The sequence below is a fragment of the Hyperoodon ampullatus genome, assembly GCF_949752795.1.
Source record: "Hyperoodon ampullatus genome assembly, chromosome: 2".
Taxonomy (NCBI): Eukaryota; Metazoa; Chordata; class Mammalia; order Artiodactyla; family Ziphiidae; genus Hyperoodon; species Hyperoodon ampullatus.
In genome coordinates, this window is record NC_136915.1 from 11507603 (window position 1) to 11520661 (window position 13059).

At 53.5% G+C, this 13059-nt stretch overlaps 1 protein-coding gene across 2 annotated transcripts in view; it reads left to right on the forward strand.

The window, feature by feature from the left end:
- KAZN (kazrin, periplakin interacting protein) overlaps positions 1–13059 on the forward strand; it is a gene marked incomplete at its 3' end in the record, with an annotated part of 473602 nt that overhangs the window by 340527 nt on the left and 120016 nt on the right. For both annotated transcript variants that reach the window (XM_079697057.1, XM_079697058.1), the window contains exon 2: positions 6932–7123. In XM_079697057.1, the coding sequence (XP_079553183.1) occupies positions 6932–7123 (192 nt within the window). The remainder of the gene's footprint in view (positions 1–6931; positions 7124–13059) is intronic.

Sequence of the window (13059 nt, forward strand, 5' to 3'; positions counted from 1 at the left end):
ATTTCCTACAGCAAAGTGCGCAGGTTTTAAGGGTACCATCTGAGTTCAGAGAGTTTTGACAGATGTGTGCTTGGCTGTTTATCAAGGTGTCCGCCCATGACAGGCAGCCAGGGACTGTCACTCCAGCCTGCCCTCCCTTCGGAGCCCCCTGTGCTCTTGGTCCTGCCTTTGCCCTGCAGACTGGGTGACTCAGCCTTCTCTGTCATTTAATCCACCCCTTCCGGGTTGGGAGGCCCACAAAGTCTTGTCTCCCAGGTTCTTGGGGCCAAGGCCTCTCCTCGGAACATTGGGGAGGTTTGCCCTTTTCTATAATAATGATCTTGACGAGCTCCATATGACCCCCATTTAGAACCCTCTGGAATGTTTCCACTTAGATGATTACTTTGTTAAATGTTTACTACAGGCTTGGGAGACTGGTCTTGGCTCCAATTTCAGGTCAACTCAGAGGTCACTTGTCCTAAGGTCAAATAGCCAGGAAGCGGGGGAGCCGGGACTGAGCCCCAGTGGCTGACCCAGACCAGCCTGGCCCACCTCCGCCCCGCCCCGCACTCGGCGCCGTCCTTGTGTGCCTTCCAGGAGCCCAGCGCTGGGCTGGCGCTGGGCGTCAGCTGTGAGCAGAGCAGAGCCCCTGCTGGCTCCGTGGCCACATCCTTCTCCAGGAGCTGCGTGGGAACGGTGCCCCGGGGAAGAGCCATGCACGGAGTGGCCGGCTCCCTGTGACCCACCTCCATGTGGGAAACAAGAGCAAACCCATAACTGCTGGGGGGCACGCCTGCCTCCCCTGCCATCCATCAGGGCAAGCCTGTGGCGGCCCATGGACTTTGTGGCCCTTCCCCCTGCAAGACAGTACAGTGAGGGACTTCCCTGGTGGTCCAGTGGCTAAGGGTCTGCACTCCCAATGCAGGGGCCCCAGGTCAGGGAACTGGATCCCACATGCAGCAACTAAGAGTTCACATGCTGCAACTAAAGATCCCATGTGCCGCAGCCCTGTGAGCTCACGAAAATTAAGCCAGGAAAGGACTTGTCGCAAAACTGGGGGCTCTTCCCCAGGGCCAGGCGCGGTCACCTCCCTCCTGCACTGTGTGGATTCCTCCACAGTCCCCACCTCCTCCTCCCACTGCCCAGAATTCACAGCTGAGGCGGCCGCAGGGCAGACCCCAGAGGGGCTGGCCCATAGCAGCCACCTGAACTCGATCTCAGCCTGTAGCATGCACTGCTGTGCTTGGTTCTGGAGAACTGGTAGATCAGCAGGGCAATCAAAGGCTCTCCTGTGCCAGATGGCCCTGCCCAGCTGGTGCTGCTCCAGGTCTCGAGACACAGGTGCAGGGCTGAGCTGTGCTCGCCAGGCCCCAGGCTCTGTTCTCTCCCCTTGGAATCTTTTTTGCTCCCTGTGCATGTTGCCTCCTTGTTACAACGTTGCTGCCACAGCTCTAACCACAAGTCCACTTTCCAGACAAGAAGGCATGGAGGAGGCAAAGCCCCTTTTTATTAAAGTGCAGTCTTCCTCAGGGACTTTAGCCTACATCTCATCAGCCAGAACTGGGTCACACAGACAATTCTAGCTGCAGGGGAGGCCAGGAAATGGCGTTTTTAGAATGGTGAGCACTTGCTGCTCTTACAAACAAAAGGAGATGTGCCACAGAGGGGCAGGGGCAGGCTCTCCCCAGCTCCCTGTCACCTGAGTAGGTATGCCCACTCCCTTGCCCTTGGGAAGAGACCTCTGGGGGCTTCCACTGTGTGGCCTGCCTGCTTCCCCCATCATTGGTAACTGCATCATTGGTAACTGCTGGCTTCCCTGGGGGTGGGAGAGCCGCTGTCTCCCAGGCAATGCTTACTTCCGGCTTCCATGGCCTAGAGCTCTGCTGGGTCTGTGGCTTCTTTGGCACCAGGCCCTTTTACCGCCACCAGCCCCCTGCCCTAAGGTCTGTGGTTGCCCAGCATCGGCAGAAAGGTATGCAATTGATCTTTCCCTTTTGTGTCCCTGGGCCAGGGCCAGTGCGGTTTCTCCAGGAACATGGCTCCTTCCCCAGCAGCTCTCCCGCCTTTGGCACAAGGCTCCCTCCTGTCCGTGTGTCTGTGGCCCGCGCTGCACCAGGTGCTTCACAAACCCCGCTTTTTCCCTTCCCCACCTCGTGCCCCTGGACGAGCACTGACCAGGAGCTCCGTGCCCCGACGGGGTGGCCTCTGTGCTTTTGACATGTGACGGGTGTGCCTGAGGAACTGAGTTGTTTGTTGTGACTAATTTACACTTAAGTAGCCACGTGTGCCTGGTGGCTGCCTCACTGAGCAGTGCAGCTGTGGACCAGAGCAGGGACCCCTGTCCCGCCAAGGGGAGAAATGCATAATCGGTAGCATTCATCTAGATTCCTGAAGAGTGCATCCCTCTAAGGGCACTGTTACTATGAAGGCCCAGAGAGGGACAGTGACTTGCCCAAGGTCACACAGCGAGGTAGCAATCCCTCTGAGACAGCAACCCAAGTCTTCCAACTCTCACTTCTTCATTGCTTCTGAGGAATGTGGTCACCCCCCTCTGTGAGGGGAAGAGGAGTTGAGGGCACGAGGGCACACACAGCACTCATCGTGCTTAGCACGTTTAAGTGTATTACCTGTGTGTCTCATTCCCATCACTCCCATTTCACAGGTGAGGCCACTGAGGCCCAGGGAGGGGAAGTGCCTATGAATGGTCCTGAAGCCTGTAAATGGGCTTCAGTCTTGTGAGACTCTCTGTGATTGCAGTCCCAGGGCTGTCACCCCTCTCTGCCCCTGGAAGGGTCCAGGCTGTGCAAGATCTAGTCCAGCCAGGGCAGGTGCAGTTAGTAAGCTTGGACAAGGCTTTCTCTTTCTGTGAAGTTGTTTTTCCAGCCTGGTCTCCTAAGACTTGGTTCCTGCGGGAGCTGTACTTGGTATCCCACCCTCCTGCTTCTTCAGAGCCTGACTCAAGGGGCGGGGCCTAGGTGTCAGGTACACCTGTTAGCAACATGAGAGCAGGAAAAATTTGCCTTTGCCACTGTTAGCTCAGGATAGGGGCACCCAGCCTCGTCTTGCTCTCGTCCAAGAGCAAGGGGCAGAGAAGGCTGTGCCAGGCTGTTCTGTGCCTTAACCTCCTTCCTCCTGTGAGATAATTTAGTAGCACAGCCCTTTCTCATGATGGCCCCGTTTCATTGCAATGGAAGTAGGGTTGCTGGATAGAACACAGCATGTCCAGTTACATTTGAATTTCATATAAACAACAAATCAATTTTTAGCATAAGTATGTCCCATGCAATATTTAAGACATGCTTACACTAAATTATTTGTTGTCTATCTGAGATTCAAATTTAACTGTGCACCTGGGCTTTTGGGGTTTGTTTTGCTTCACTTTGTTTTATTTTGCTAAATCTGGCAACCCTAAATGGGTGGGTGACATTGTCCCCAAGCAGTGTACATGGCAACTGAGAGCCGGAAAAATCATGGGGCTTGCTCAGGGTCACAACAAGGCCCTGGCCAGGACTGGATTCGAAGCCAGGTCTCTTGGAATCCTCTGCCATTTGCATAGACAGCAAACAACCTCAGTGGCTTCCTCTGGGCAGTTTAAGCAAGCCCAGAAGTCATGCCCCTAAAATAAAATCAAACAGCCCTGGCTTCCACTTGCCTGGCAATGTAAATATAAATGGGGATGCTTAGCAGTCACTCACACCTTATTGTGAAATAACCGTTTGGTGACAGTTGAGTGGGGACAGGCCCGGGCAGGATGGGTGACTGGGGAGAATTGATGAAGGAGGGTGTCTTAGTCCGTTTGGGGTTGCTAGAACAAAAATAGCCAGTGGCTTATAAACAACAGAAATTTGTTTCTTAAAATTCTGAAGACTGGAAGTCCAAGAGCCAGGCACTGGCAGATTCCGTGTCTGGTGAGGACCCTCTTCCTGGTTAATAGGCAACTGTCTTTTTGCTGTGTCTTTTGCTCCATCCTCATGACCTAGTCGCCTCCCAAAGGCCTCACCTCCAGGTACCATCATCACATGGGGCACTAGGTTTCAACATATGAATTTTATGGGGACACAAACATTCAGTCTGTGGCAGGGAGCAAGAATGAAAATTCCAGAGTCTGAAGTACTGCTAGAGACGGCGAGCCAGGGCTGGGGGCACAGAGTGGTGGTCGAGGTTAAGACCTTTTATGATCTGACCCTGTCGTACCTCTCCTGGCTTCCCTGCTCTTCCTCACCTGGTACTGGTCACTGGTTCCCCAGGGGCCTTTCCAGCCTTCTTGCCTTTGCTCCTACTGTCCCCACTGCTCACTGCCCTGCCATCTTCCGAGGCCCATTTCAAATGTTCTTGTGCTCCAAGCACATGCCACACCTGCTTTGTATTATGCTTACTTGTGTGTGCTACTTCTACTTGCTGGAGACTTCTCGAGGCCAAGGGTGTTCCCTTCTTTTTGAACACCCTGTGCCAGGCCTGCCTTCTAGGGGACCTGCGAATGTTTGTCTGGAATGAGGGCAGGGGAGGGGCCCCCAGTGCAAACCTCCTACTTTGCAGTTTTGCTAAGAGACTTGGACAGTTCCCAGCCTGCGCTTGAGTCTGGCCATGTCAGAGCAACCAGGAGGTCCCTCGCAGACAGCCTGCCTCCCCGGGGTGCAGATTTGGGTTTCTTCAGTCCGTGTTCTCTGTGGGGTTTGGGAGCACCAGCCTGAGGGTGGGGCCTGTCTGTGACCTTCACCCAGGGGTCTGCAGTGCCTTCAGCAGCAACTGGCTTGGGGCAGGTGCCCATGAACTCTTGCTGGGTGGACGGATGGCTGGAGGAGATCATTCGATTGTCGTGTGTCATCATATAGTATTCAGGGCACTTGAGACCCCTCAGCGAATGAGCTAGAGCAGAGCTACCAGGCCTGCTCTCGGGGAGCTGTGCCCACTGGGCACGCACATGGTAACGCATGGGTGGGCCTCCCCCATTAATGAGGGGTTTGGGGTGCGTTGTCCAAACTGCTGTCAGAAGTGGACCACAGGTGAGGGCCTCTGTAGGGCTCTTGAGGTGACAGTGGGGCTGAGACTGCCCGACAGGGAGGAACCTGTGAAGAAGGAAGGAAGCTCTTCCAGCGGCCCTGAGGCGGGACAAGTCTAGCAGCTTCCAGAACTGAAAGTCCCCCCACAGGTGGCCTGAGGGAGACCTCAGATGGGCTGATGGGGCGGGAAGCCAGGGAGGGTTTTCAGTGCAGGAGTGAGGTGGGACGCCCTGCGTTTCAGGCTTTTGTGGGGAGCTTGGGTGGGGGTCAGGGAGCTGGGAGGGCAGGGCGGCCTCCCCTTGGGTGGGTGGCAGCTGGGCCCAGGTGGCCTCAGAGGAGGCGGTTGAAGTAGACCAGGGAACGGGCTGGAGCCAGGGCCACCCTTCCCCAGGCTTCTGGGGGTGGAGGGACCCCGGGTCCCCGAGGCCTCAGCTTTGCTCCCCGTGGCCTGCCCCCCACACCAGACCTGGCTCTGCCTTCGTGTCCAGGCTCCCCAAGGGGTGCAGGTTGTAGCGCCTTAGAGAACGCCGGGCGCCGCTAAGAGGGTCAGGCGCCTGGGGAGACACAGCCCCCGTCTCACCGGCACTGAACACTCTCTGTATACCCTGAGCACATGCCCTGGACCAGGCTTCCTCCTGTGTCTCAACCCCATGAGGGTTAGACCCATTTTATAGAAGGGGCATGTGAGGCTTAGAGGGGAAGGGACTTGATCGTGATCACGCTCCTGGTCAGCGAGGGAGCCAGACCGCAGACCCGGGGCTTCGAAAGCCATGCCACAGCCATGCCCTCTGACCCTCACAGGCGAGGACTGTATCCCCTGCTACCATGGGAGCATGGGACAGGGTGGCGTCGGGGGGAGGCTGTGTCACTGGAAGAACAGGGAAAAGGGTGTCGCAGGTGGAGGGCCCTGCAGGGGCAAAGGCCCTGAGGCTGGAAAGAGTTTGGCCTGTCGCACAGAGAGGGACCAGCGTGCAGGAGGGTGGGGAAAAGGGAGAGAGCGATGCGTGAGCTTAGTGGTGCGGGCCAAGGCCAGCCGCTCCGGGGCCTGCTTCCATGAGCATCTCAGAACCTCTTTTTTTTTTTTTTTTTTTTTTAACATCTTTATTGGAGTATAATTGCTTTACAATGGTGTGTTAGTTTCTGCTTTATAACGAAGTGAATCAGTTATACATATACATAAGTTCCCATATCTCTTCCCTCTTGCATCTCCCTCCCTCCCACCCTCCCTATCCCACCCCTCTAGGTGGTCACAAAGCACCGAGCTGATCTCCTTGTGCTACGCGGCTGCTTCCCACTAACTATCTATTTTACGTTTGGGAGTGTACATATGTCCATGGCACTCTCTCACTTCGTTCCAGCTTACCCTTCCCCGTCCCCGTGTCCTCAAGTCCATTCTCTACGTCAGAAGCTCTTTTAATCGGTCTCTGAGTGAGGTGAGCATCTCGGCCTGGGTGTGCCCTGCCCTGAGTAATACTGTCGCGTTGACTGTGCCTGGAGTCGACCAGGTCTGGGTTCACATCCCACCTCTGCCACCTACTCACTTTATGCCCTCGTGGAGTTTCTTAATCTCTCCGAGCCTTGACTTTCTAGTCTGTGAGATGGGGGTGAAGCATCCTGCCTCCGGAGGTTTTGGTAAACAAGGTAAAGCACGTAAAGCGTTAACTGGGAGTGCTGTTGGCTTGAGACTGCAGTGCTGACCCCTGAGAGCCCTAGAGAGTGTGGTGGGAGGCAGGGAGTCCCACCAGGCGTGCTCTGCAGACTGTGGGCGGGGCCCAGGACTGGGGCGGGGCCTCCTTGCAATAAGGTCGTCCGGGGGTTTTCCTACACATAGTAGGACAGGCCCTGAATGCAGAGCAAACAGGGAAAGCCAAAGCACCTTCAAACTGTCCCCAGAAAAGTGAGCGAGCGGGAGCCACTGTCCCCCGCTCTAACCGTGTGCCCTTCTCCCCTAGCACTGCTGCGGGAGGAAGTGTCCCGGCTCCAGGAGGAAGTCCACCTTCTCCGGCAGATGAAGGAGATGCTGATGAAGGACCTGGAGGAGTCGCAGGGCGGCAAGTCCTCCGAGGTCCTCGCGGCCACCGAGCTCAGGGTCCAGCTGGCCCAGAAGGGGCAGGAGCTAGCCAGAGCCAAAGAAGCATTGCAGGGTGAGTGACAAGTGGGCAACAGCTCCCTCCCCTCCCCCGCCTGGGCCTCAGCTGGGGCCACAAGGACACCAGGAGCCAGGGTCCTGCCTCCGCAGGGGCAGCGATGTGGCCCCAGGAGCCTCCCGGCGCCCAGCCCCCAGCCCAGGCTGCCCCTTCCTTTTCGGGTGGAATCCTGCGTCTTGCTGGGTCGGGTACAGATGTCATTCCCTCCTGCAGTGTGACCGCCTCATGTTCTCCATCACTCCCGGTCATGGGGCGCCTCCTTCTGAGAGGTGTGTGAATGGCAGGTAGTTATCTTTGCTGAACGAGGATGCTGACCCAGCAGCTGGGTCGCCCCTTACTCAGAGCTCTCAGGGTCCTGCGGTGCCGCCCCTCACAGGACAGTGCGGGGGTGCTGGGTTTTGTGCTGGAGGACACATCCCTCCCCCACTTCACTCAGGCTCACCGCGCGGTGGGCTCCCCAGGGGAGGGCTCAGGCCTCTTCACTCGTCGCTTGCTCTGCAGGAGCCCCCCTCTAAGGAGCGCAGCATCCAGCCCTGGGCGGGCGGGGGGACGGGGGCGGAATTAGGAGAGAAACTGCTTTAGGAGACAGGAAACCAGCGGGCCCACGTGTCAGCTGCTTTCCTCAGAGCTGGCCTGGGCGACGGGCAGCCGGCATACCCATCGCTCCTGGGAGCCACCTGCCCGCACTGTGTCTCACAAGGTTATCTGGGAAAGGTTGGAAGTCATCCCCTCCCAGTCCTCCAACGTGAAACGTTGGGGGAGAAAATATCTTGGGCGGGGTCTGCCTTGATCTCTTGAGCCCCGCTTAGTGTCTTTGATTCTCCTGGGGGGGGGGAAGGGCAATGACACTTGGCACCTCCTTTCCACTTACCACTTACTAGAACAGTAAATACTCTCTGAGGACTTCATTTCTGAGGCCAAGGCAGGTTTATTCCTTCGGTTGATTTCGGGCTGCTGTAGCAAAGACCCCAAACAGGGTGGCTTACAGAATCTGTTTGTCTCTCTCTTCTGTAACCATCCCAGGGGGCACTGCAGGCTGGTGGGCATCTCTGCTCCCCTCGGCTTGTGAAGGATCCAGGGGAAGAGCCAAAGTTCAGGGTCAGAGATTCCCTTTGGCAAGCGCGTGGCCGCGGGGAACGCTGGGCATCCGCGTCCCAGCTACAAGGCCAACTGGGCGGGGAGGGAGAGGGGATTGTGCTGGATGGTTAGTCGGCTCTGTCCTCGTGGGTTTCCCTGACCAGAGGTGTGAAGTGAGCAGCAGAACACTGGCTAAGCCAGCTGTCTGTCCAGCACCCCACCACCCGTCCCCCAGGAAGCCTGGGACGCCGGTGCACCCTCACCCGGGTGCTCCAGCCTCTCTCTGCGTTCTTCCCAGCCATACATGTTACTCTTAAACCTAGGTAGACACTTTCCTGTTGGGGTTTTGTTTCCGGTGGGGCCACCTGGACAGGGTTCTGGGTGGTCTCTTCAGGCCGTAGCAGGCAGGTGGTCTGTGTCACGGTGCAGCTGACGCCGTGTGATCAGAAGTCACTGTGCCAGGCATGCATGCTTTCTCTATGCAACCCTCCTGTGGTCCAGGCAGATCTATACAAGCTCCCTCCACTCCCAGCTTCCCGGGGGCCTTGGGACATCCCCACCCTTCTCAGGAAGGAGATCCAAGTCTCAGGAGTCTCCCATGGGCACGTGTTGCTGGGTCCAGGCCGTGTGAGCTGATGTCCTTTGGTCTCGCCAGGTTTCACGATCCTGCAGAGTCGAGGCTGCCTCAGGAAGCAGCCAGACGCTGTCTCAGCCTCCTTTGCTGATATTCATTCCAGGACAGAGTCACCTGCCTTCTGTGTCCTGGGCCAGGGAAAGAATTCTTACCTGTATTCCCCCCTTCTGGACCTGGGAGGAGGAGGAATACTTCTCTCTGCTGTTCCTGTGCCCAGGGGTGTGGGCAGGAAGTGAGCAGAGGCTCATTTACCCACCGACGGCCCAGCTCCTGGAGCAGACGGCTCTCCAGACCTCAGTGTTCTGATCTGAGTGATGGGACAGTAACAGTGAAGTAAATGAGGTCGTGTCTGTGAAGGCGGTAACCATGATGTGCACCCTCCTCTGTTTAGCCCACAGGGCACAGAGCTATGCAGGCATTTCTTCCCAACTCTGTGCTGTACGATTTCTTATCCATCCCCAAAGGTCTTCAGGGCCTTGCTCAGGGACCCAGAGATCCCCCAAAGGCGACTGCTTTGTAGGAACAATAATCTCATCAACAAGGACTCGTCAGTATTCATTCAAGGAAAACCTTATTGAGCACCTACTGTGTTCCAGCACTGTTCTACGCACTTGGTCTACCATTCACCCCACTCCTGCTGGAAGGTATTAACCCCTTTCACAGATGGAGACAGCTGAATGAGACTCAGGGAGGTTAAGTAACTTGGCCAAGGTGACAGAGCTAATTAGCAGCAGAGTCCGAAACTTTTTCCACTGCACTAAACACCTCACCTCCCCTCTGGATGAGGTCACGAGGGGTGAAGTTGGCCTGGACAAGAGACACAGGAGGCCATCCTAGCTCAGTCACGGGGACAGCAGACTCTGGCATCAGATCTGGGCATGAATCCCATCTCTGTCACTTACTAGCTGTGTGACCTGGGGCAAATTCCTTAACCTCTCTGAACCACAGTTCCTTTGCAGAAGGCAACAATAACAATACCTAGTTTTCTTATAATTGAGGCCAATAATAGTAGCTACTTCACAGGTTGTCATGAAGATTAAATGAGGTATAAAGTGCTTGGCCCAGTGCCAAGTACCGTTAGTGCAAATACTTAGTGATTATCTGATGAGACGGGGTTTGGCAGTCTTCCTCAGATCTGTTTGGAGATGTTGGTCGCCTGATTCCCATTTGGGGTAGCCCAGACCTTAGACCCCCTGAGCCCATCTAAGTTCAAGGTAGCAAGCACCTCAAGCATCCTGCCTGGCATTCTACAAAGTCATAAATAAGATGCTTCCTCCCCAGCCACAGCACATGGTGAGTAAATTGCAGACAGATGTTGGCAGAAGGAGGCTGGGGCATGAAAAGGGATTTATATGCCCCTAATGAGAAGGACGAGAATAAATGCACAAGCCAAGTACGCGGCAGATGTCGGGCTACACTTGTTAATAACCGGCGTCCCTGCGGTGGGAAAACGCAAAGCCCCCAAAGACTTCCACTCTGGCCGGTCCCCACCTGCCCACCCTCAGTCTTTGGTTTGGGGGTGGTTGAAACTGGAATTCTTCGGCATGTGAGAGGATTAGGAACTCAAGCAAACACGCAAACATGGATGGTTCCAACATCAAAGCAACGAAAAGAATCAAGTCTGGCGAGAATGGGGGTTTAGAAGTTTCCTTTGTTTCTGTGGGGACGAGTCTGGGAATGTTTGGTTTGGGATTTTGGTCTCATCATGAGTTTAAAGGCAGAAGCCCTGAATGATTGTTTAATGAGGAATGGTGTCGTCGCGTGAGTAAACTTACCCCAGAGTCCCTGCATGACTGCAGCCCTACACCTGTGGTGAGCTTGTCGCCCGTGGGACCCCTCTGGGGTGTCTTGATTTCCCCAGGCCCCCTCTGTTGCATTGATTTCTCCGAGAATTGAATTGATTTCTCCGAGAAAACGTGTCTAAATCTTCCATTTATTTTAAAATGACAGTACTAAATCCATTACATGTTAACATTATTTTTAAATGAAAATGACTCTTTTCCTAAACAAAAAGACTTGAGGGAAAAGAGCAACATTGTTTCACAATTTTGCAAAAACTTTTTAATGTCTGACTTCGTAGAAGACTGCTGAGTTCTCGTTAACTATTCTTTCAATCAGGCTACTATGATTTATTGTTTTGGTTGAAAATCTAGCATCACACAGATGTGTAGCTGGAAGAGGGAAGAGTGTATTAATTGCCTTATTAGATAATTATGGATATTTTTCTTTGACTTCATACTAACTCACCAAATGGTAGTTTCTTAGAGGTTTGCTGAGTGGAATTATCCAGTGAAGGTTTTGTGCTCTGTTAGGATGGACAAAACCATTGGTCTAATTGGTACTTTGAATGGCTATTGTACGCACACATGATTTTTTGAAATCTAACATTGATCACTTGGAAAATATTGGTTCACTGAGCAATGCACATCCTCCAAATCTTAGCATATTTCAATATCCAACATCAATAAGCCACATCTGTTAACATCACCACCAATCTCACTAGAAAATTCTTTAAGTCTTGAGGAGCTGGTAAAATCATAGTGGCAGATCAAGTTTGCCCAAATTTGGATTTTTGCTTAAAAGTTCAAGTTTTATCACTGGCAACAAATACTGTCATTTGTTTTCCTAGAAGTAACAGGCTCACTTACTTCATGTGTTCACTTAGTTCAGTAGTTTGCCAGATACTATAGTTTGTACATTGGTCCTTCTTTCAAGTACAAAATTGTGAGCTACGAAAAAGTGGCTAGTTTAGCTAGCAACTCAAACAAGTTGCACACATGATTTTCCTTGAGACAGCCATTGTACTTTGGTATGCAGCAAAAGAACTTTAAGTGTACTTCCCATTTTATTAAAAAATATGTACTTGGGGATCAAGTTTTAATAGAATTAATTCTTTTTACATCTTCATCAAGGTTATTCTTAAGTAAAACTGCCCCCCCTTTCTTTCAACTATGAGTGCACTGTGTAAAGAACTCAGTGACTAGTAATACAGTTTGATGCCACTGTTACGATTTCTGCTAAGATGTCAGCATTTTACCCAGCATTGCTTTTGCACCAACATTGCAAATACTAACACAGTAAAACAGGCAAATAATGTCAGAGTGTTATTATGAAAATGGTTTTCCTCTTGGACCCCCTGAAATGTTATTGTTGGTGGTAGCGGTGGTGACAGCTAGCATTTTTGAGCACTTTTTATATGCCACACACTTTAGCTCCTTTAATTCTCACAACAAGAGTATGAGGTGAGCTGTCAATGTGCCAAGATTACACAGCAGTACCTGGTGAGGGCCAGGTTCAGACCTCAGCAGGGTGGCTCTGGAGCCCTTAGGTGACACTGGCAGAGGCAGAGAGGGCATTACTGCAGGGGAGATAGCTTGAGCAAAGGCAAGAAGGCCAGCCTGTGTATGGGGGTGGGAAGGTGGAGGCTTTGCATTCGGGGGATGGTGGGAGATGATCATGGTAAACCCCGAGGGCTGTACCCTGCAGTTCAGGGACATGGAGGTTTTGAGCAGGAGGAGGCAGTATGAGGAGTGAGGTGCTGAAGATGTTCCTGTGTTCCTTTCCCACCCTCTCCTTGCCTTTGCAGCCTCATCTCCTTCTAGCACGTGGATGCACATGTTATGTACGTGTGGTTCCTAGATGTGCCTGTGGATCCTCTCCCTTCTTTCTCCCCTGAGTCTTTGCATTTGCTCTCCTCCCCCAGCCTCCTGATGGTCACTCTTCCTCCAAGTCCTGATTCAGGCTCTGCTCCCTCCAGGAATCTTTCTGGACCATCTCCACTCGATGGGTCCAGGGCCTGTGGTTGGCAGGATCATACCCCTTCACCCCCAAGACGTCTGCCTCCTAATTTCTAGAGCACGGGAATATGGTAGTTTACGTGGCAAAGGAGAATTAAGGTTGTTCACCAGACATCCTTAAAATGTAGGGAATATCCTGTAGGCCCAGCGTCATCCCAAGGCTCCTTCAGAGTGAGACAGGAGGCAGAAGAGTCAGAGATAAAGTCCGAGAACAGAGACTGGAGATTCAACGTGAGGACCCAATCCACCATTGCTGGTGTTCAAGGTGGAGGAAGGGTCCACAAGCCAAGGAATGTGCGTGGCCTCCAGAAGCCGGAAAAGACAGATTCTCTCCTAAAGCCTCCAGAAGGAATGTAGCCCTGCCCACACCTTGATTTTAGCCCTCTGAGACCCATTTCAGACTTCTGACCTCCAGAACTATAAGA